Source organism: Aegilops tauschii, chromosome 2, assembly GCF_002575655.3.
Source record: "Aegilops tauschii subsp. strangulata cultivar AL8/78 chromosome 2, Aet v6.0, whole genome shotgun sequence".
Taxonomy (NCBI): Eukaryota; Viridiplantae; Streptophyta; class Magnoliopsida; order Poales; family Poaceae; genus Aegilops; species Aegilops tauschii.
The window spans coordinates 61,292,503-61,317,297 of NC_053036.3; the positions used below are offsets into that span (position 1 = coordinate 61,292,503).

At 47.0% G+C, this 24,795-nt stretch overlaps 1 protein-coding gene across 1 annotated transcript; it reads right to left on the bottom strand.

Annotated features, from left to right (window-relative positions):
- Positions 1-537: 537 nt before the first annotated feature.
- LOC141040732 (uncharacterized) lies at positions 538-23,623 on the bottom strand. The gene is made up of 7 exons (XM_073506850.1): positions 23,490-23,623; positions 23,084-23,330; positions 12,624-13,079; positions 12,346-12,540; positions 12,090-12,263; positions 1,250-1,339; positions 538-699 (listed from the first exon to the last, which is right to left on the bottom strand). The coding sequence occupies exons 1-7, from the start codon at positions 23,621-23,623 to the stop codon at positions 538-540; spliced, it is 1,458 nt and encodes a 485-aa protein (XP_073362951.1).
- Between the last annotated feature and the right edge of the window lie 1,172 nt (positions 23,624-24,795).

The following is a 24,795-nucleotide window of genomic DNA, read 5'->3' on the forward strand; positions in this document are numbered from 1 at the left end:
GTAACCAAGTCACTTATGCCGTCGGAAGAGCCAGAGCTCGCAACTCGGCCTCGGCACTTTGAACGGGGAATTGCAGTATGTTTCTTCGTCTTCCAGGCAATGAGAGAACCGTCAAGAAAAACACAGTAAGCAGAAAGGGAACGGCGATCCGAAGGATCACCAGCCCACATAGCATTTGAATAGGCCTGGAGCTGTAACGAGTTGGAACGGGGAAAAAGAGACGGGTTATGCCACGAAGATGTCGTAGAACATGAAGAAAGTGACTACAATGAATTGAAGTGGGTGCAGAAACAACTGACTCGGAATATGGAGAGAATAGGAGATATCTGAAGGAGTGAAAGCAAGATAGAAAAAACTCCTAACAAGATGACGATAACGTGTCGGATCAGAAAAGGGCTCACCATCACAAACACGAAGGTGAACATTGAGCTCCATAAGAGTCTCAATAGTGCGCTCATCACAAAGAGCCGCACGAACAAGAAGATCTTGGATATATTTTTCTTGGAAAATTAAAAAACATTAGAGTTGGAGGAAATCTCAATCCCAAGAAAGTAACTGCTCACTGAAACAGGACTTGACGAAGGCAATGTACTTAGAATCGTCATCAGTGATGATCATGTCATCAACATATAGAAAAAGAAGAGTGCAACCAAGTGCCACGAAGATGTCGTAGGACACGAAGAAAGTGACTACAGTGAACTAAAATGGGAGCAGAAACAAACTGACTCGGAATATGGACAGGATGGAAGATATTCGGACGAGTGACTGCAAGATAGAAAAGACTCCAAACAAGATGACGATAACGCGTCGGGTTAGTCAACAGCCCACCATCAGAAGCATGAAGGTGAACATTGAGCTCCATGAGAGTCTCAACAGTGCACTCATCACTAAGAGCGGCACGAGCAAGAAGATCTTGGATATACTTTTCTTGGGAAATAAAAAAGTCATCAGAGGTGGAGGAAATCTCAATCCCAAGAAAGTAATGAAGGGGACTAAGATCAGACATACGAAATTGCTCACTAAGACGGGCCTTGACAAAGGCAATGTACTCAGAATCGTCGCGGGTGATGATCATGTCATCAACATATAGAAGAAGAAAAGTGCAAACATGAGCAGAAAGATGGACAAACGACGTTGGATCATGAGCACTAGGCAAAAAACCAGCCACGGTCACCACAGAGCCAAAACGCTCAAACCAAGAGCGGGTGGCTTGCTTAAGGCCATAGAGAGAGCGACGAACACAGCAAACCATGCCATCAGGAACTGAATACCCAGGTGGTGGTTGCATATAAACCTCCTCACACAACTCGCCATTAAGAAAGGCATTCTTAACATGAAGCTGAAACACAGACCAATGGCGAATAGAGGCCATGGCGAGAAGTGTGCAAATGGTGGTCATATGGGCTACAGAAGAAAATGTATCATCGTAATCACGACCATGCTCCTGCTGAAATCCACAAGCCACAAGACGAGCTTTATAACGCTCAAGAGAACCATCAGAGGGAGTCTTAATCTTATAGACCCACTTACAAGTGACGGGACGAACACGGGGAGGAAGAGGAACCAGATAGCTTAATGTAGTTATGGTCCCTTCTGTGGCTTTCGGGATGCATGCCACCACTGGTGGATGTTTGGGTCGCAATCCACGCCGTGTCTCTGGGTGCTTACCACCATTGGTGGATGTTTGGGCGGTGATCCACGTCGTGTCTCAGTCGGGTGTTGATTAGGCGGATCTTGGCTGGCTCGATCAGATGGTGGTGGATGCTCGGTGGTGGTGCACATGATTTGGCCATCGAGCTTCGCATGCCAGGCTACACTATGCCTCCACCCTCACGACGGTCCTTCAGTAGATATCTATCGTGCTTCAGTGATGGTTGCAGTGTTCCCCACATCGATGCCAGGTGCTAGCATGCACGGTCATTGTCTGCATGGTCAGATCTGCCATCTCAGCAAATGCCCGATATGTGTTCACTTTGATCCGGAATTCTGGTGTTGATTGGGACACTGCAGCATGACTTTTTCACTGGCAAGTTGGTGGCGGCAACACAGAGGACTTCGTCTATGGTGGTGAATACCAGGTCTCGAGTTCCGGTGTGAAACCCTAGGTCTGGCCTTCATTGGTTGTACCTGACAGTGGCAAATTACACTCCCTTGTAGAAAGCACTAACTGGAGAATACTCGGTCATTCTCTTCTGGGTGAAAACCCATGATCTGGCCTATGTGGTTCGATGTGGCAATGACGGTGTTCATGCATCATTTCCTTACTGAATGTATCGTTGTTGGGGGAACCTTCTCGTCGTTCAGGTGTTGTCAAAGGCAGTGGTAGTAGTAGATGTTTTGCTACAGTGGATTGTTCCCCTCGCCTTGACCCCTATGGGTCATTTTCTTTCTTCCTTTTCTGGTTGTGTGCTTCCTAATTGTGCAGAGGCCGGGTGTGTGCCCGTTGTGTCTGTATCCACTTGATGCGACATTATAAGTCAATAAAGAGCGCCCTTTATCGCAAAAATGATTCCAACTAGGGGGAGGGTTATTACTGCATGCCACATCAACATAGTACTCTCTCCGGTCATTTTTAGTCTGCATATAAGTTTTGTTCGAAGTCAAAGAATCTCTACTTTGACCTTCTTTGACCAAACTTATAAAAGAATCAATATTCACAATGCAAAATCAATATTGTTATGTACATTATGAAATTTAGTTTCATACTTTATATATTAGGTATTGTAGTTGTTGATATTTTTAAAATAAATTTGATCAAACTTTGTGAACTTTGACTTAACCCAAATCTAATACGCGGAGCAAAAATAACCGAAAGGAATAGCATTTTATCCGTAAGTTTTGTCCGTAGTTGTAGCAAAGCTCGCGTAATATGGATCGGAGTGGATCCGTAAGTTTTTTCCATAGTTGTAGCAAAGCTCGCGTAATATGGATCGGAGCGGAGCCAAGCATGTTGAAAACTGGTCCCGTGTGGTCTTCCTCTTTGCTCTCTTTCCAAGCCAAAGGACATGGAATCCTGCGCATAATAAGTTGAGCACAAATATCTTTTTATTTTGAAACGGAGGCAAAGATTGCCTCATCTATTAATTAAGCAGAAGAGAATTGCCCAGTTAATTACGAAAAACCAGGCAAAAACCGAAACAACAAGGGCCAAGCCTACACCCAGAAACTGAAACACACAGGGGCAAAGCCCACCCTAATCGACGACATGCCGACCTGCGACCAGACAATGCAGCTCCGACTCTGACGGAGAGCTCAGAAGAACAAAACCAGGCACGGCTGGCGCCACGGAAGATCGCCGAACGAACCACCTGCAGTCGGTCATCGTACACCATAGGGCCCCGCCGCCGCAGCTTCGACTCCACAGCAATAGACAAAACGAGGCAAAAACCACGAACACGCCGGAGAAGAGCCGACTACCGCAACCATTGCCACGTCACCGACATCGCTCGCAACATCATCGTTGCCACAGAAGCCCGATCACCACAGCGATTCTCTCGGGGCCGCCGCCCCGACATCCACCGCTCCGTCGCGCCCAGCACACTCAACCAGCACCGCCTTCCGGGGCTGCTGCCCCGACATACCACCGCTCCCTTGAGCAGCAACGCCGCACAACCCAGCTGCCCGCAGCCCACGCTGCTTAGGGCAACCGCTCGCAAACCACGAACGTTGCACCAAATCCGGGGCCGCCGCCCCGACGTAAAGTCAGACCGCCCCCTCTAAGGCGCATCGACCGAGCCGACATCCCTACCGCCCAAGCGGAACAAAAATGTCACCCAACCAATGTCGAGCCAGAGCCCCACCTCATAGAGCTGCCACTCGCATTGTTTCCGAGATCGCCATCTCTCGGCGCACAATCAGAAACCACCCGGAGCCGCCGCACCGACTTCCACTGTCCCCGACGACGAAGAGATCCGTGCAAACTGCAAAATGCTGACTCTCCAAGGCGATGCCTCCAAGAAGGAAACGACGTAGCCTCCGTCATCGCCCGCTTCGACCACCGAAGCTAGGGATTTCTCCCGGAGAGTTGCTACCTCTTGAGCATGCGTTGGTTTTTCCCTTGAAAAGGAAAGGGTGATGCAGCAAAGTAGCGTAAGTATTTCCCTCAGTTTTTGAGAATCAAGGTATCAATCCAGTAGGAGGCTACACGCAAGTCCCTCGTACCTACACAAACAAATAAGAACCTTGCAACCAACGCCATAAAGGGGTTGTCAATCCCTTCACGGCCACTTGCAAAAGTGAGATCTGATAGAGATGATAAGATAATATTTTTGGTATTTTTTTGATAAAGATTGAAAGTAAAGATTGCAAAATAAACAGCGACAGAAATAGCTAGTTGACGGGAGATTAATATGATGGAAGATAGACCCGGGGGCCATAGGTTTCACTAGTGGCTTCTCTCAAGATAGCATAAGTATTACAGTGGGTGAACAAATTACTGTCGAGCAATTGATAGAAAAGTGCATAATTATGAGAATATCTAGGCATGATCATGTATATAGGCATCACGTCCGCAACAAGTATACCGACTCCTGCCTGAATCTACTACTATTACTCCACACGTCGACCGCTATCCAGCATGCATCTAGAGTATTAAGTTCATAAGAACAGAGTAACGCATTAGGCAAGATGACATGATGTAGAGGGATAAACTCATGTAATATGATATAAACCCCATCTTTTTATCCTCAATGGCAACAATACAATACGTGTCGTTTCCCCTACTGTCACTGGGAAAGGACACTGCAAGATTGAACCCAAAGCTAAGCACTTCTCCCATTGCAAGAAAGATCAATCTAGTAGGCCAAACCAAACTGATAATTCGAAGAGACTTGCAAAGATAACCAATCATACATGAAAGAATTCAGAGAAGATTCAAATATTGTTCATAGATAATCTTGATCATAAACCCACAATTCATCGGATCTCGACAAACACACCGCAAAAAGAGTTACATCGAATAGATCTCCAAGAAGATCGAGGAGAACTTTGTATTGAGATCCAAAGAGAGAGAAGAAGCCATCTAGCTAATAAGTATGGACCCGAAGGTCTGTGGTAAACTACTCACACATCATCGGAGAGGCTATGGTGTTGATGTGAAACCCTCCGTGATCGATTCCCCCTCCGGCAGAACGCCGGAAAAGGACCCAAGATGGGATCTCACGGGTACAGAAGGTTGCGGCGGTGGAATTAGGTTTTGTGGTGCTCCTTAATGGTTTCGGGGTACGTAGGTATATATAGGTGGAAGAAGTAGGTCGGTGGAGCCACGAGGGGCCCACAAGGGTGGAGGGCGCGCCCAGGGGGGTAGGCACGCCCCCTGCCTCGTGGCCTCCTCGTTGATTACTAGACGTCCACTCCAAGTCCTCTGGATCACGTTTTTTCCGAAAATCACGCTCCCAAAGGTTTCATTCCGTTTGGACTCCGTTTGATATTCCTTTTCTGCGAAACACTGAAATAGGCAAAAACAACAACAATTTGCACTGGGCCTTGGGTTAATAGGTTAGTCCCAAAAATAATATAAAAGTGTATAAATAAGCCCATTAAACATCCAAAACAGAATATATAATAGCATGGAGCAATCAAAAATTATAGATACGTTGGAGACGTATCAAGCATCCCCAAGCTTAATTCCTGCTCGTCCTCGAGTAGGTAAATGATAAAAACAAATTTTTTTGATGTGGAATGCTACTTAGCATATTCTTCAATGTAATTTTCTTTATTGTGGCATGAATGTTCAGATCCGAAAGATTCAAGATAAAAGTTTAATATTGACATAAAAATAATAATACTTCAAACATACTAACCAAGCAATTATGTCTTCTCAAAATAACATAGCCAAAGAAATCTCATCCCTACAAAATCATATAGTTTGGCCATGCTTCATTTTCGTCACACAAGATGCTCTCATCTTGCACAACCCCGATGACAAGCCAAGCAATTGTTTCATACTTTAGTAATCTCAAACTTTTTTCAACTTTCACGCAATACATGAGCGTGAGCCATGGATATAGCACTATGTGTGGAATAGAATATGATGATGGGGGTTGTGTGGAGAAGACAAAAAGGAAGAAAGTCTCACATTGACGTGGCTAATCAACGGGCTAGGGAGATGCCCATCAATTGATGTCAATGCAAGGAGTAGGGATTGCCATGCAACGGATGCACTAGAGCTATAAATGTATGAAAGCTCAACAAAAGAAACTAAGTGGGTGTGCATCCAACTTGCTTGCTCATGAAGACCTAGGGAATTTGAGGAAGCCCATCGTCGGAATATACAAGCCAAGTTCTATAATGAAAAATTCCCACTAGTATATGAAAGTGACAAAACAAGAGACTCTCTATCATAAAGATCATGGTGCTACTTTGAAGCACAAGTGTGGAAAAAGGATAGTAGCATTGTCCCTTTTTATTTCTCTTCTTTTTTTTCTCTTTTTTTATTTGGCCTTTCTCTTTTTTTGGCCTTTCTCTTTTTTTGGGGACAATGCTCTATTAATGATAATCATCACACTTCTATTTATTTACAACTCAATGATTAAAACTCGATACTAGAACAAACTATGACTCTATATGAATGCCTCTGGCGGTGTACTGGGAAGGGCAATGAATCAAGAGTGACATGTATGAAATAATATGCATGGTGGCTTTGCCACAACTACGATGTCAACTACATGATCATGCAAGGCAATATGACAATGATGAAGTGTGTCATAATAAACGGAACGGTGGAAAGTTGCATGGAAATATATCTCGAAATGGCTATGGAAATGCCATAATAGGTAGGTATGGTGGCTGTTTTGAGGAAGATATAAGGAGGTTTATGTGTGATAGAGCGTATCGTATCACGGGGTTTGGATGCACCGGCGAAGTTTGCACCAACTCTCAAGGTGATAAAGGGCAATGCATGGTATCGAAGAGGCTAGCAATGATGGAAGGTTGAGAGTGCGTATAATCCATGGACTCAACATTAGTCATAAAGAACTCACATACTTATTGCAAAAATCTACAAGTCATCAAAAACCAAGCACTACGCGCATGCTCCTAGGGGGATAGATTGGTAGGAAAAGACCATCGCTCGTCCCCGACCGCCACTCATAAGGATGGCAATCAAAGAACACCTATGTTTCAAATTTGTCACACAACGTTTACCATACGTGCATGCTACGGGACTTGCAAACTTCAACACAAGTATTTCTCAAATTCACAACTACTCAACTAGCACAACTTTGATATCACTATCTCCATATCTCAAAACAACTATCAAGTATCAAACTTCTCTTAGTATTCAATGCACTTTAAAGTTTTTATCTTGGATGCCTATCATATTAGGACTAATTTTATAACCAAAGCAAATTACCATGCTATTCTAAAGGACTCTCAAAATAATATAAGTGAAGCATGAGAGATCAATAATTTCTATAAAATATAACCACCACCGTGCTCTAAAAGATATAAGTGAAGTGCTAGAGCAAAATTGTTTAGCTCAAAAGATATAAGTGAAGCACATAGAGTATTCTAATAAATTCCGAATAATGTGTGTCTCTCTCAAAAGGTGTGTAGAGCAAGGATGATTGTGGTGAACTAAAAAGCAAAGACTCAAATCATACAAGACGCTCCAAGCAAATCACATATCATGTGGTGAATAAAAATATAGCTCCAAGTAAAGTTACCCATGGACGAAGACAAAAGAGGGGATGCCTTCCTAGGCATCCCCAAGCTTAGGCTTTTGGGTTGTCCTTAGATTTTACCTTGGGGTGCCTTGGGCATCCCAAATCTTAGTCTCTTGCCACTCCTTGTTCCATAATCCATCAAATCTTTACCCAAAACTTGAGAACTTCACAACACAAAACTTAACAGAAAATCTCGTGAGCTCCGTTAGCGAAAGAAAACAAAACACCACTTCAAGGTACTGTAATGAACTCATTATTTATTTATATTTGTGTTAAACCTACTGTATTCCAACTTCTCTATGGTTCATAACCTCCGATACTAGCCATAGATTCATCAAAATAAGCAAACAACACACGAAAAACAGAATCTGTCAAAAACAGAACAGTCTGTAGTAATCTGTACCTAACGAAAACTTCTGGAACTCCAAAAATTCTAAAATAAATTTCTGGACGTGAGGAATTTATATATTAATCATCTGCAAAAATAATCAACTAAATATCACTCTCCAGTAAAAAGTTGCAGCTAATCTCGTGAGCGCTAAAGTTTCTGTTTTTTACAGCAAGATCAAAAAGACTTCACCCAAGTCTTTCCAAAGGTTCTACTTGGCACAAACAGTAAATAAAACACAAAAAAACATCTAACCAGAAGCTAGATGGATTATTTACTCCTAAACAGAACCAAAAATCAAGAAACTAAATTAAAATTGGGTTGCCTCCCAACAAGCGCTATCGTTTAACGCCCCTAGCTAGGCATAAAGGCAAGGATATATCTAGGTATTGCCATCTTTGGCATGCAATCCATAAGTGGCTCTCATGATATATTCATAAGGTAATTTAATTTTCTTTCTAGGAAAGTGTTCCATGCCTTTCCTTAACGAAAATTGGAATCTAATATTCCCTTACTTCATATCAATAATTGCAACAATCGTTCTAAGGAAAGGTCTACCAAGAATAATAGGACATGAAGGATTGCAATCTATATCAAGGACACTGAAATCTACGGGCACATAATTCCAATTTGCAACAATACGAACATCATTAATTCTTCCCATGGGTTTCTTGATGGTGGAATCCGCAAGGTGCAAGTTTAAAGAACAATCATCAAATTCACGGAAACCTAGCAAATCACACAAAGCTTTTGGAATAGTGGAAACACTAGCACCCAAATCACACAAAGCATAGCATTCATGATCTTTAATTTTAATTTTAATAGTAGGTTCCCACTCATCATAAAGTTTTCTAGGGATAGAAACTTCCAATTCAAGCTTTTCTTCATAAGATTGCATTAAAGCATCAACGATATGTTTGGTAAAAGCCTTATTTCGACTATAAGCATGCGGAGAATTTAGCACCGATTGCAACAAGGAAATACAATCTATTAAAGAACAATTATCATAATTAAATTCCTTGAAATCCAAAATAGTGGGTTCATTACTATCTAAAGTTTTGACCTCTTCAATCCCACTTTTACCAAATTTTGCATCAAGATCTAAAAACTCCGAATCATTGGGACGCCTTTTAACTAAAGTTGACTCATATCCAGTCCCATAATTATCAAGATTCATATTGCAAACATAGATTTAATAGGGGACACATCAATTACTTTTAGATCTTCATCCTTATTATCATGAAAACTAGAAGAACACACTTTTATAAAGCAATCTTTCTTAACACGCACTACAGGAAACAGCTACTTTGCCGTCTGCCATGGCGGACGGCAAAGGCTCGAAAGGCGGACGGCAAAGACCTTTGCCGTCAGCCGCGGACGGCAAAAGGCTCCGGCAAAGAAGGCTACGGTAAACAGCTTCTTTGCCGTCTGCTTCCTGGCGGCGGACGGCAAAGGCTCTTTGCCGTCTGCGGCGGACGGCAAAGAGGGCGGACGGCAATATTTGCGCTGTCAGTCCGTTAAGTGGCTAACGGCAGACCTTTGCCGTCCGCCGCAGACGGCAAAGAGCCTTTGGTCTTTGCCGTCCGCCTTATGATGTCATCTACACGTCACTAGATGCCAGGTTCTTTGCCGTCCGCCACGGACGGCAAAGTCTTTGCCGTCTGCCACTGTAGGCAAACTGACCAAATGGGTCAGCTCCCAGGAAGCACAGTTGGCTGCCACGTGGCTTCTTTGCCGTCCGCGGCGGACGGCAAAGAGCTCTTTGCCGTCGGTGGCAGACGGCAAAGAGCCTGCATATTGTCTGTTTTTTCTGTTTTTTATTAAATCCCACAATTTGCAGCACATATCACATATATAAGTTTCATATCCAGCACATATCCAACACATATCTAGCACATAAGTTTCATATCACATATCACATCAGTTTCATCCATACACATTGTTCATACATAAGGAAGTTCCATCCATACACATTGTTCCATCCATATATATATTACAATGCAAAGTGTCATGAAGATAGCAAGCTAGATACAATGCAAAGTTTCATCAAAGGAAAAGCAATCACTCCATCATAGCAAGCTAGCTTCCATCAAGTGAATGAAATCTGCAAAATGGTAAATAAGAAAGTTAGAAATAGGTGACTAGAACAAGAAGAAGACTAGAAAAAGAAGAAGACTAGAACAAGAAGTATATGTCATTTATGAGCTAACTTAGGTGAAATGGATCATATATGAGCTAACTAAGTTGAAATGGGTTGTTTATGAGCTAACTTAGTTGAAATGGATCATTTATGAGCTAACTTAGTTGAAATGGGTCGTTTATGAGCTAACTAAGGTGAAGGGCATCGTTTTTGAGCTAAGTAAGGTGAAATGGGTCATTTTGGAGCTAACCTAGTTGAAATGGATCGTTTTTGAGCTAACTTAGTTGAAATGGATCGTTTTTGAGGTAACTAAGGTGAAATGGGTCGTTTTTTAGCTCACTTAGGTCAAAAGGATCGTTTTTGAGCTAACTTAGTTGAAATGGATCGTTTATGAGCTAACTTTGTTGAAATGGATCATTTTTTAGCTAATTTAGTTGAAATGGATCGTTTTTTAGCTAACTTAGGTGAAATGGATCATTTAAGAGCTAATTTAGGTGAAATGGATCGTTTTTTTGCTCACTTAGGTCAAATGGATCGTTTATGAGCTAAATTAGTTGAAATGGATCGTTTATGAGATAAGCTAGGTAAGATGGGTCATTTTGGAGTTAACGTAGGTGAAATGGGCCATTTTAAAGCTAACGTAGGTAAAATGGATCATTTAGGAGCTAATCTAGGTGAAATGGGTCATTTTTGAGCTAACTTGGATGAACTGCATCATTTATAAGCTAACCTAGGTAAAATGGGTCATTTTGGAGGAAAATAAGCTAACTCTAGGTCATTATGGTAAGCATATTGGAGGAAATAAAGCTAAGTCTAGGTCTTTATGCATTTGTTAAGCAAAACACTAGAGAAACTTACCGTGATCAGGGAGGTGTAGGACCGGGGTGGCTAGTGCCGCTACGTGGAGAAGGATCGTGCGATGCGTTTCTGGAGTTAAGCTGCAACAAAGATCATTTCCAATGTCTCGTTAGCATTACGACACTCAAATGTTGAGACTACCAACTAATGTCCATTCAAACTAAACTCACCGTGCTCCCAGGAGCAATCACTGGCATCGGCGGAGCGGGCTGACCGGACTTCTCGCACACAGACTGCACATTTGGTTTTCAGAACAGAGTCATACTAGTTAGTAATGAGACTCAAATGTTAAGACTAGCAAGTAATCTGCAGAAGAAACTTACCACAAGGAGCTCGTACATGGCCCTTGCCTGCATGTCATTCCGTGCCCTCTCCTCCTCCATCATCTTTCTCGTCCTCTCCTCCATCTCCCGCTGCCTCTCCGCCGCCGCCGCCAGAAGTTTCTCCGTTCTATCTCTCTCAGTCTGTATAGCAGCCTGCAACACCACTCACATGACCATTTGTAATCATTGATGGAAGCGCACACAATGTAATGGAGAAAGATAACTGAGTACGTATCACTAACCTTGATGGCGAGTTGCACTGGCCGTTCACGAGGCCTTATCTCAGGAGCGGAGCTCGACTGGCGCGCCTTGATCTCCGGGAGAGTGCTAGGACAACGGATAAGTCCATCTCCAATGGCTATGGAGCCATGGGACCTCCCGCCACCAGATATCATCACCAGCTCTGGATCAATGGGACCCTGGCTCGGGTTAAAGTCCTCCCCTTTCCTCGCCTTCCCCTCATCTCTATATCTCACGAGCTTGTTGTGGGAGGAGATGTTGGTGAAGTTGTTTGCATCATCGAGGTCAGACTGAGAGAAAGCCTTGACTTTCTTGTAAGAGCCAGTGTGGGCCATGGCATACAGGTCGTACACCTCTGGCACCTTATCCGCCTTATTTTGGCGTGCCTGAAAGAGAGAAGCAATGAAAGTTAGTAATTAAAGGGCTCAAGCTAGCATGATGAATGAATTGCATGAATCATGAAGCAAACCACATACCCAGTTGCGCCCGAACTGATATAAGTTGGAGCTGCCTTGATGGTGTGGCACACCTTCCATTTGGGCACGTTTGTCCTTGGCCTGGTTGTGGAGGGCTAGCCATTCTTGTGAGCACCACTCATCGACCAACACCTCCCAACAATCCATCCGATCCGCACACCATCTCGGAGGCGCCTAAGTTAGCAAATAGAAACTTGAGCGCTACGGCTAAGAATTACTAAATGAAGGAACTTAAGTAGAAGGCCTTAAGAATTACCTTCATGTACTGCTCCTTACTCAGGAACTTATCGCGGCACGCCGGCTTGGTCTTCTTGATACCACGCAAGGCGTAGTAGTCTCGAACAGCCTGCACCCGAGCCTCGTGCCGTAAGTTCTGGAGTAGGCGCTTGCAGACGTTCTCGATAACATTTGCGCAGTCCTCCTCGTATCCCTCCTCACACCTGTAGAATGTCTGCAATCAAATGAGACAATATTGATTAGTACAATTAATAACTAGCTAGTTGAAGATTTTGAAATGTGTAAAGGAGAAATTACCCAGAACGTCCTGATCACCATGTCTGCCCTCGTGTCGCACACGACACCGTCGATAATGACATCCGGCGGGGCCGGGGCAGCCACGTAGTGCTCCCAGCTCAACCCAAGCTCTGGAAGCCGACCCTCACCAGGCAACGTGACAAACCCCGGGAAGTTTTGCCGGCAAAGAACTCCAAGGACGGAGTTGGGCCGGCGGACACTATGATGGTGGTCCCAACCCCTGCAGCATGACAAGGCCAACGCATTAGTTATTTGAAGAAACGTGAATGCAGAAGGTACAAAAATTTTAAATGCACTTACGTACCTCTCCCCATCAGGGAAGATCAACCACCTCTGCTCGCGGGTCGCCGGCACGGACGGGAGCCGTGTAGCACCACGCTGGTAGACGGTGCCACCCTCCTCCTCAAGATCAGTCGGCTCCCCGCCATCATCAGCATGGCCACTCGGCTCCTCGGGCTGATCCGGCCAGGTACCCCATCCGGACGTGTGCTCCTCCGGGGTCTCGTGGGCCGAACTCTCGTGTGCCGAAGGCCAGTCGACCCGAGGCTCGTGGGCCCAAGACCCGTGGACCGGAGGCTCGTGGACCGGAGTCCGTGTAGCCTCCTCCTCGGACGAGTCCACCCTAGCAGTCACGTGCTCGGGTGAAACAGCTGGGGGTGGCGGCGAGGAAGGCGCCCTAGCAGTCACCCTACCTCCTCTCCTGCGACCACGTGCCCCACCTCCTCTCTTCCTACCTCGTCCCCTGCTGGGCACCGCGGTGGACGAAGAAGGGCCCGGCGGTGTGGACATACTGTCCAGCAACGCTCGGCGAAGAGGTACGTCTGGAATCGAAGACCTCAGACCACGCGTCGAGGAAGAAGGAGCCTTGGCGCGCTCCCGACCAGCGCCCACCATCTTTCAACACCTGCCATGAAAAACAGTAAACGAAATTAGTACAACATAAAAAAAGACCGACATGAATAATAATATGTGTATCACTTAAGTGTATCATCATCAAGTACAACATTAAAAAATTTAATACCTGACACTACTAATAATCTCGATCAGTATCATCAATAAATGCATAATCATCATCATCACTATAATCAATGACGGGCTCATAGGGTTCAGTGGCATCAACATGTGCAAGGCCACCTTGACGTAATCGGTCAAGCAATGACAGGTCATCCGCAGCAGTAACCTCTTCTTGTTCCGGCTCTTCTTGTTCCTCCTCTGGGGTGATGTCGGATTCACTGTCACTGTCTACTTCAATGTTTTGGGGTGAAGTATAGCGGTTCTTGAAACGCTTTTTGGAAAGACGTGTCTCTTGGAAGAATTCTCCTTCATATGTGTCTGGGTTAATGTGAGGTTCATAATCCTCTTCCTTTGGGGGAGATAGTCTAGCACGTGGCGGCACTTCATAAACGACATCCCAACCTTTCAGATTTGGATTAGTTTGGCAGGCCCACGGTAGATAGAATACTTGGGTCGCCTGTTGAGCCGTAATATAGACATCAGGAACATCTAAATGGGTGCTTTGGTTGATTTCAACTAGCCCTATATGTTCATGAGTTCTTCTAGTCTCCTTCGGCTGAAACCAATAACATTTGAAGACTACGACATTCGGTGGGTTTTCACCATAGAATAGAAGTTCATAAATTGCTTCAACTCTCCCATAATACTCGGTACCTCCTTCGCCGATAGCAGATACACAACAATTTGTAGACTTTCGGTCGGCCATAGATAGCTCTTTGCCATAGGTACGAAAGCGATACCCGTTGATGTCGTATTTGTCAAATGAACGGACCTTATAGTCAAAACCATTAGCGACTTGTCTCAATTCGGCGTCCATAGACTCTGAATTAGCCTACAAGTTTAATATGAAAGGATTGTTGCATTACGCACAAATTAGCGAATGAAACCGGGATAGCCGCCTACAAATTAGCCTACAAGTCTAATAGAAATTACCGTTTGTTTGAACCAAGAGATGAAACCGGGATAGCCGCCACCTTGCTTTGCGAGAAGCTCATACTCTTCGACAGAATCCTTTTGGATCACCGCTCCATACGAGAATAAGGCGACGTATCGACTGTATGAAATATCCAGGAATAAGAGCAGTTCAAAGGAAATAGAAGTTGCGAAACTATGTACCGAGAACTTACTCGATGTACGGCCGCACTTCTATCAGGTTGTTGAAGATATACAACGAAATGGTCCGCCATTGTTCGTTATCCAAAGATACTGGATTTGAAACACTGGCTGGTGCGAGATTCCCTTTGAATAGGATGAGGTTGGATCCACCCTTTTTAGGGTCGTCAGCATTGTACCGAGGCTTCGGATTATGCAAATGACGATTTTTGGCTTCGTAGTGTGCTGTCACGAAGTTTGCCGCCTCCTCAGTGATGAATGCCTCAGCCATCGATGCTTCAATTCTACATTTATTTTTACATTTTTGTCGAAGCGTCTTCTGCATCCTCTCAGTTGGGTAGCACCAACGATTTTGCACGGGCCCCCCCAATCTTGCCTCGGTCGGGAGATGCAAAATCAAATGTTGCATTGGATTAAAGAAGCCCGGTGGAAAGATCTTCTCTAACTTGCAGATCAACTCCGGCGCCAACTCTTCCATTTCTTCTAGCACGCTAGGCGATAGTTCTTTCGCACAAAGAACACGGAAGAAATAGCTGAGTTCTGCCAGTACTAGCCATTCATCCTCAGGGATGAAGCCACGCAACATCACCGGCATTACCCGCTCAATCCATATGTGCCAATCATGACTCTTGAGACCAAATATCTTCAATTTATCAAGACTGGCTCCCCTCTGTAGATTCGCTGCATACCCATCGGGGAACATCAACTGCATTTTCACCCACAAGATAATTTCCCTCATAGCCGGCCTTCCAAGATTGAACCATGCCTTTGGCTTCGTCCAGTTCTGCTTTCCTTTCGGTTCTTTCATGTTTTGTAACGGCCTATCACATAGCGCCTCCAGATCGACTCTAGCCTTAGTATTATCCTTTGACTTCCCATCTATGCCGAACAATGTACCAAAAAGTGCCTCGGCGATATTCTTCTCAGTGTGCATCACGTCGATGTTGTGTGGGCAAAGGAGGTCTTTGAAGTAAGGCAGATCCCATAAGCATGTTTTGTGAGTCCAGGCGTGCTTAGAATTATACCCCTTGAAGTACCCTGGACGCTCGGGATCTGGCTCGAGAGCGTTTAACTGATCCAGGGTCTGTTGGCCTGTCAATGCATGTGGTGCAGAGTTTTTGACAACTCTACCTCTGATGAAGTTCTTCTTGTCTTTCCTGAACTTATGGCGAGGATTCAGGAACTCTCTATGCATGTCGAAGCAAGAAAACTTGCGACCGGCCTGAAGCCAACGAAACTCAAGAGCTCCCTTGCATGTGGGGCACGGGAACCTTCCATGCACACACCAGCCAATGAATAGCGCATACGCCGGCAAGTCATGCGTCGAGTACATGTACCAGACACGCATTATGAAGTTCCGTTTGCTATAGGCATCATATGTCTTGAACCCATTATCCCAGGCTTCTTGCAATTCGTCCTTAAGCGGTTGCATGTACACATTCATATTTTTCCCCGGATAGTTGGGCCCTGGAATTATCAACGTCAGGAAAATGTTCTTTCTTTGCATAATCTGTCCGGGGGGGAGATTGAGTGGAAAGACAAATACGGGCCAACAACTGTATTGGGCTGCCGTCATACCAAACACACTGAACCCATCCGTGCTGATGCCAACTCGAGGATGCCTCGGATCTGCCGCTTTGTCACCATGTAATTCATCAAACTTTTTCCACGCAACACCATCCGATGTGTGTACAATCATCAGATTCCCATCTGCATCTAGTTCGGTTCTTTTGCCCGTTTTGTGCCATGTCATCTGTCTGGCCGTCTCTTCGACCATGAAAAGACGTTGAAGTCTTGGTACGATTGGCATATACCGAAGAACACTAAGGGGATTTTGGTCTGTGTCTTCTCACCCATACCGTTGTCTACCACAACATACCTGGAAGACCTGCAAATGGGACAACAGTTCAAGTCCGCATAGTCAAGCCTAAACAAGACACATCCTTTCTCACAGGCATGTATCTTATCATAGGGCATCTTCAGTGCACGGAGGATTTTGTCCGACTGGTACAGGTTTGCAGGCATTACATGGCCTTTGGGTAGAAAGCGTCCAAATACTGTCATCATTGCATCATAGCATTCTCTGCCCAAGTTGAACTGAGCCTTCAGAGCCATTACTTGTGAGATGGCATCCAACTGACAAAGCTCAGTGTGCTCATGGAGCGGACGTTTTGCAGACTCCAACATTTCATTGAAGGCCTTTGCAGATTCCTCCATCTCCTCGTCCGAATCCCGAGCATCATCAAAGTCTTGCACCATGTTTTCCATACCGGTACCATGCTCGTCGGTGCGACGACGATCCACCTCAGCTCGGTCACGTTGGGCAGACTCACCATGAAATGTCCACACCGTATAATCGGGCGTAAAACCACTCTTCTGCAGGTGTTTGCCCATTTCAGCCTCTGTCCTCTTTTCCCAATTGCCGCACCGTAAACAGGGGCACCAGGTTTTCCTCTGGCCATTTGCAAATGCGGCTCGCACAAACCCCTTGGTTTTTGTGAACCATTCAGTGCTCCATTTGTTCTGACCAGTGTGACCGGTGTACATCCACGCACGATCACTCATCTTGACTTTCAGAGCTACTAGACACACAACAAATATATATATATATAATTCACCATGTATGTATTCATCAGTTGATCTACTTTGTCAATTTTATTACGTCCATGCAACCTACACTCTAATAGGTAATGATAGGTCCTAATCCCACCCGAGTATGTTTAGATTGGGTTCATTTTCCCATGCTATGCCCCGGATCCTACGCAAAATTTCGGCAGCACCTCCCCGCTGTTCTCCTGATACACGTCTCTGCAATAAACAGAGAGGATGTGTACCCGGAGAACAACAGGGGAGGCACTGACGAAATTTATGCGTCGGATCCGGAGCAAAGCATATGGGAAAACGAACCCAATCTAAACATACTCGGGCTGTCCATGGATAGCGTTGGACAATTCGAAAGAATCAAGGTTATAAATATGCAAATGCATGCATATTTATAACTATGACGCTTTCGAACGGGAGACACATATTGGTTACGCATACTGATGATTCAAGACACATATATATCTAGCTATCAAGTTTCATCGGAATAGATCAAATAATTAATGGGGGAGGAGGACATGTCATTTGTGCTCACCCACGAACGAAGGGGCAGAGCTCGTCAAACGCACGGCGAGGTCGTCGAACACCAAACCTCGCAGCGATGAAACAACTGCACATTTAAAACTACCCGATCAACACAATTATATATGATGTTTTTCATAACAAAATCGAAAGATATATGACCTAACTAATAATTCACAAATATATGACCCCGTCGGCTTCTGGAAGGCCAAAGAACACCTTTTCGGGGTCGAGGTCTCGGGGTCGGGGTGTCGGGTCGGGGTCGGGGTGCCGTGTCGGGGTCGGGGTGTCGGGTCAGGCTCGGGGTCGGGGTGTCGGGGTCGGGGTCGAGGTCGGGGTCGGGGTCGGGGTCTCGGGGTCGGGGTGTCGGGGTGTCGGGGGTGTCGTGTCGGGGGTCGGGGTGTCGTGTCGGTCTCGGGGTGCCGTGTCGGGGTCGGGGTGGTGTGTCGGTCTCGGGGTGCCGTGTCGGGGTCGGGGTCTCGGGGTCGGGGTGTCGGGTCGGGGTGCCGGTAGGGGTCGGGGTGCCGTGTCGGTGTCGGGGTCGGGGTGTCGGGTCAGGCTCGGGGTCGGGGTGTCGGGGTCGGGGTCGGGGTGTCGGGGGTGTCGTGTCGGGGGTCGGGGTGTCGTGTCGGTGTCGGGGTCGGGGTGTCGGGGTCGGGGTCGGGGTCTCGGGGTCGGGGTGTCGGGGGTGTCGTGTCGGGGGTCGGGGTGTCGTGTCGGTGTCGGGGGTCGGGGTCGGGGTGCCGTGTCGGTGTCGGGGTCGGGGTGTCGGGTCAGGCTCGGGGTCGGGGTGTCGGGGTCGGGGTCGGGGTCGGGTTCTCGGGGTCGGGGTGTCGGGGGTGTCGTGTCGGGGGTCGGGGTGTCGTGTAGGTGTCGGGGTGCCGTGTCGGTGTCGGGGTGCCGTGTCGGGGTCGGGGTGCTGTTTCGGGGTCGGGGCTTCGGGGTGTCTCCTCCTCCTCCTCCTCTTGTTCTTCTTCTTCTTCTTCTTCTTCTTTCTCCTCCTCCTCCTCCTCCTCCTCCTCCTCCTCTTCTTCTTCTTCTTCTTCTTCTCCTTCTCCTCCTCCTCCTCCTCCTCCTCCTCCTCCTCCTCTTCTTCTTCTTCTTCTTCTTCTTCTTCTTCTTTCTCCTCCTCCTCCTCCTCCTCCTCCTCCTCTTCTTCTTCTTCTTCTTCTTCTTCTTCTCCTTCTCCTTCTCCTCCTCCTCCTCCTCCTCCTCCTCCTCCTCCTCTTCTTCTTCTTCTTCTTCTTCTTCCCCCTTCTACTTAACCTAAACCTAAACTAACCTAAACTAAAAACCTAAACTAATTAAAACTAAACTATTTAAACTAATTAAACCTAAACTTAAACAGAAAAAAACAAAAAAACAAAAAAAACAAAAAAACAGAAAAAAAAGGGAGGAGGGGCTCACTGTGGGGGAGGGCCGGGGCGGGGCCGGCGACGGAGGGCCGGGGCGGGGCCGGCGACGGAGGGCCCGGGCGGGGCGGTGGAGGAGGCGGGGCGGCGAGGGCCCGGCCGGCGGGGGGCCGGGGCGGGGCGGTGGAGGAGGCGGGGCGTCGGGGGCCCGGCCGGCGAGGGGCCGGGGCGGCGGGGGGGATGGGGGGCGGGGGGGGCGGGGCGGGGCAGTGGAGGAGGCGGCGGGGGGGCCGTGGCGGCGGTGGGGCGCGGGGCGGCGGTGGGGCGCGGGGCGGCGGGGAGCCGGGGCGGCGGGGCGACGGGGCGGCGGGGGCGACGGGGGCGGCGGCGGCGGCGGGGTGGGAGGAGAAGGGCGAGGCGAGGACGAAGTGAGTAACGGGCGGGGGGTACCTGCCGTTAGGCAAGTGCCCTCTTTGCCGTCCGCCAGCCTTTGCCGTCCGCCTTTCTGCCTCTTTGCCGTCCGCTAGCAGACGGCAAAGAGGTGGGCCGTTAGGATTTTTCAAACGAGCGGGGGGTGGGGGCCACCACACTCTTTGTCGTCCGCTGGCAGACGGCAAAGATTCTTTGCCGTCCGCTGGCAGACGGCAAAGAGCTGGCAGATGGCAAAGAGCTTCTTTGCCGTCAGCCTTTTCTTTGCCGTCTGTTTATGTGTAGCTGATGGCAAAGAGCTTCTTTGCCGTCAGCTAGCGGACGGCAAAGAGCTGGCAGATGGCAAATTAGCTGATTCCAGTAGTGACGCATCCTAGCGGTTCTTTCTTTGCACTCATCAATGGAAATTCTCATAGCCTTGAGAGACTCATTGATATCATGCTTAGGTGGAATAGATATAAGTTTCAAAGAATCAACTTCAAGAGAAATTCTACCCACGTTCCTAGCCAACTCGTCAATCTTAGGCAATTTTTCCTCAAGCAAAGCATTGGAATTCTTTTGGGAATTCATAAATTCTTTAACGCTAGTCTCAAAATCAGAGGGCATCTTATTAAAACTTCCATAAGAGTTGTTGTAGGAATTACCATAATTATTATAGGAATTACTAGGATACGGCCTAGGATTAAAGTTTCCTCTATATGCGTTGTTACCAAAATTATTCCTACCAACAAAATTCACATCCATAGATTCATTGTTATTCTCAATCAAGGTAGACAAAGGCATATCTTTGGGATCAGAAGAAACACTCTTATTAGTAAACAATTTCATAAGTTCATCCATCTTTCCACTCAAAACATTAATCTCTTCAATTGCATGCACCTTTTTACTAGTAGATCTTTCAGTGTGCCATTGAGAATAATTAACCATAATATTATCTAGGAGTTTAGTAGCTTCTCCTAAAGTGATTTCCATAAAAGTGCCTCCCGCGGCCGAATCTAAAAGATTTCTAGAAGCAAAATTCAATCTGGCATAAATATTTTGTATAATCATCCATAAATTCAAACCATGTGTAGGGAAATTACGTATCATTAATTTCATCCTCTCCCAAGCTTGTGCAACATGTTCATGATCAAGTTGCTTAAAATTCATAATATCGTTTCTAAGAGAGATGATCTTAGCGGGAGGAAAGCACTTAGAGATAAAAGCATCTTTGCACTTATTCCAAGAATCAATACTATTTTTAGGAAAAGACGAAAACCAAGTTTTAGCACGATCTCTAAGAGAAAAAGGAAATAGTTTCAATTTAACAATATCGTTGTCCACATCTTTGTTCTTTTGCATATCACACAAATCAACGAAGCTATTTAGATGGGTAGCGATATCTTCACTAGGAAGGCCGGCGAATTGATCTTTCATGACAAGATTCAGCAAAGCAGCATTAATTTCACAAGATTCAGTATCGGTAAGAGGAGCAATCGGAGTGCTAAGAAAATCATTGTTGTTGGTATTGGCAAAGTCACACAATTTAGTATTATGTTGAGCCATCGTGACAAGCAAGCAATCCAACACACAAGCAAACAAGAAGCAAGCGAAAAAGAGGCGAACGGAAAAATAGGGCGAATAAAACGGCAAGGGTGAAGTGGGGGAGAGGAAAACGAGAGGCAAATGGCAAATAATGTAATGCGAGGGATAAGAGTTTGTGGTGGGTACTTGGTATGTCTTGACTTGTGCGTAGACTCCCCGGCAACGGCGCCAGAAATCCTTCTTGCTACCTCTTGAGCATGCGCTGGTTTTTCCCTTGAAGAGGAAAGGGTGATGCAGCAAAGTAGCGTAAGTATTTCCCTCAGTTTTTGAGAACCAAGGTATCAATCCAGTAGGAGGCCACACGCAAGTCCCTCGTACCTACACAAACAAATAAGAACCTTGCAACTGACGCGATAAAGGGGTTGTCAATCCCTTCACGACCACTTGCAAAAGTGAGATCTGATAGAGATGATAAGATAATATTTTTGGTATTTTTATGATAAAGATTGAAAGTAAAGATTGCAAAATAAACGGTGACAGAAATAGCTAGTTGACGGGAGATTAATATGATGGAAGATAGACCCGGGGGCCATAGGTTTCACTAGTGGTTTCTCTCAAGATAGCATAAGTATTACGGTGGGTGAACAAATTACTATCGAGCAATTAATAGAAAAGTGCATAATTATGAGAATATCTAGGCATGATCATGTATATAGGCATCACGTCCGCAACAAGTAGACCGACTCCTGCCTACATCTACTACTATTACTCCACACGTCGACCGCTATCCAGCATGCATCTAGAGTATTAAGTTCATAAGAACAGAGTAACACATTAGGCAAGATGACATGATGTAGAGGGATAAACTCATGCAATATGATATAAACCCCATCTTTTTATCCTCGATGGCAACAATACAATACGTGTCGTTTCCCCTACTATCACTGGGATCGAGCACCGCATGATTGAACCCAAAGCTAAGCACTTCTCCCATTGCAAGAAAAATCAATCTAGTAGGCCAAACCAAACTGATAATTCGAAGAGACTTGCAAAGATAACCAATCATACATGAAAGAATTCAGAGAAGATTCAAATATTGTTCATAGATAATCTTGATCATAAACCCACAATTCATCGGATCTTGACAAACACACCGCAAAAAGAGTTACATCGAATAGATCTCCAAGAAGATCAACGAGAACTTTGTATTGATATCCAAAGAGAGAGAAGAAGCCATCTAGCTAATAACTATGGACCCGAAGGTCTATGGTAAACTACTCACACATCATCGGAGAGGTTATGGTGTTGATGTAGAAGCCCTCCGTGATTGATTCCCCCTCCGGCAGAACGCCGGAAAAGGCCCCAAGATGGGATCTCACAGGTACAGAAGGTTGCGGCGGTGGAAATAGGGTTTCGTGGTGCTCCTTGCTGGTTTCGGGGTAGGTAGGTATATATAGGAGGAAGAAGTAGGTCGGTGGAGCCACGAGGGGCCCACGTGGGTGGAGGGCGCGCCCCCCTGCCTCGTGGCCTCCTCGTTGATTACTTGACGTCCACTCCAAGTCCTCTGGATCACGTTCGTTCCAAAAATCACGCTCCCGAAGGTTTCATTCCGTTTGGACTCCGTTTGATATTCCTTTTCTGCGAAACAGTGAAATAGGCAAAAAAACAGCAATTTGCACTAGGCCTTGGTTAATAGGTTAGTCCCAAAAATAATATAAAAGTGTATAAATAAGCCTATTAAACATCCAAAACAGAATATATAATAGCATGGAGCAATCAAAAATTATAGATACATTGGAGACGTATCAAGAGTCGTGTAATGGAGCTCCACGGCAACGCCTTCAAGAAGAGGAGCGACACCATGGCGCCGCCGTTGATGGCACCGACCCAAATCCGGGGCTAGACTTTCGCCCGGAGCTCCACCACACCTCGGAACTCGAGCAGATCCGAAGCACTGCACAACACACAATCCACATGGTCGACATCCACCGGCTCTCTGTGACCTGCCAGCCGCAGCACCTCCAGCTTCGACGGCAGAACCACCACCACAACCCGCCGGCAAGATCCGGCGGCGAAAGGCTCGGGGCCGCCGCCCCGGCATCCTCCAAGCCCCTCGAACGAAGCAGACCCCTGGCACCACACGAAGCCGCCGCTGAAGGAGCAGCAGAGCCCACGAACGCCGTCAGGCCAGATCCGCCGCCTCCGCCGCGCCCAGCACGCGCACGCCCATGCCGCACCTCTGCCAAGCGCCCCGACGGGCCTCCATCACGCGGAACAGGCGACCAGCAGGCCGCAAGTCTGCGCTAAGTACCGCGCCGGGCTGGCAGGCCCCTCCACGCGCCGCCACACGCCCTCCCGCGAGGACAAGTGCGGCCACGCCACCACCGGCCGCAGAGCAGAAAACTGCACGCCATCCCGTCCCGTGCGACGCCGCCGCGTCGCCATCCTCTCCCGTGGCACGTCGCCACCGCCACGGACCTGCAGCTCCCGGCCGAAACCGCCGCGTCCCGACCAGCCTGCCACCCGCGGTGGCCCGCCGCAGCAGCCACCGGCCGCGCCAGATCTGGGCTCGGGCCCCAGACCCGCGCCCTCCACGCTGCAGCGCCAAGGAAGCTAGCCGATGCGCCACATCACCCCGCCACCGCATTTCCGGGGCCGCCGCCCCGGCCTACCCACGTCGGAGAGCCGCCATCGCCGCCCCCAGCCGAACCCGACGGCCGCCGGCGCCACGGCGAGAACCTCCCCCGACACCATTTGGCAGCAGGGGCCCGCCGCCACCGCAGCAAAAGGAGCCAGCGGCAACGGCGACGAGGGGCGCATGGGAGGGGGAGCTTGGAGCGGCGGCGGGTTCGCCCCCGGTGCCGCCTGGGTGCGACATGGGGGGAGGAGTCAAGTCTGCTCTGGGGAGTGATTATTTCCCACTGAGCACAAATATCTACATTCATATGAATATTATAATTGTACAATTTTATTCTATTTAAAGATGTTTAATGAAGAGAAAAGTTGTACCCGACATTTTGCATCTCCTACTAATGTTCACATCTGTAGGATCGAGAGTATGTCTAGAGGGGGGTGATTAGACTACTTGACCAAATAAAAATCTAGCCTTTTCCCAATTTTAGTTCTTGGCAGATTTTAGCAACTTAGCACAAGTCAAGCAATCAACCTACACATGCAATTCTAAGAGTGTAGCAGCGGAATGTAAAACAATTGCATATGAAGGTAAAGGGAGGAGTTTGAGGGAGCAAACGCAATGTTGACACGGAGATTTTTTATCCGTGGTTCCGATAGGTGGTGCTATCATACATCCACGTTGATGGAGACTTCAACCCACGAAGGGTAACGGTTGCGCGAGTCCACGGAGGGCTCCACCCACGAAGGGTCCACGAAGAAGCAACCTTGTCTATCCCACCATGGCCGTCGCCCACGAAGGACTTGCCTCACTAGGGTAGATCTTCATGAAGTAGGCGATCTCCTTGCCCTTACAAACTCCTTGGTTCAACTCCACAATCTTGTCGGAGGCTCCCAAGTGACACCTAGCCAATCTAGGAGACACCACTCTCCAAGAAGTAACAAATGGTGTGTTGATGATGAACTCCTTGCTCTTGTGCTTCAAA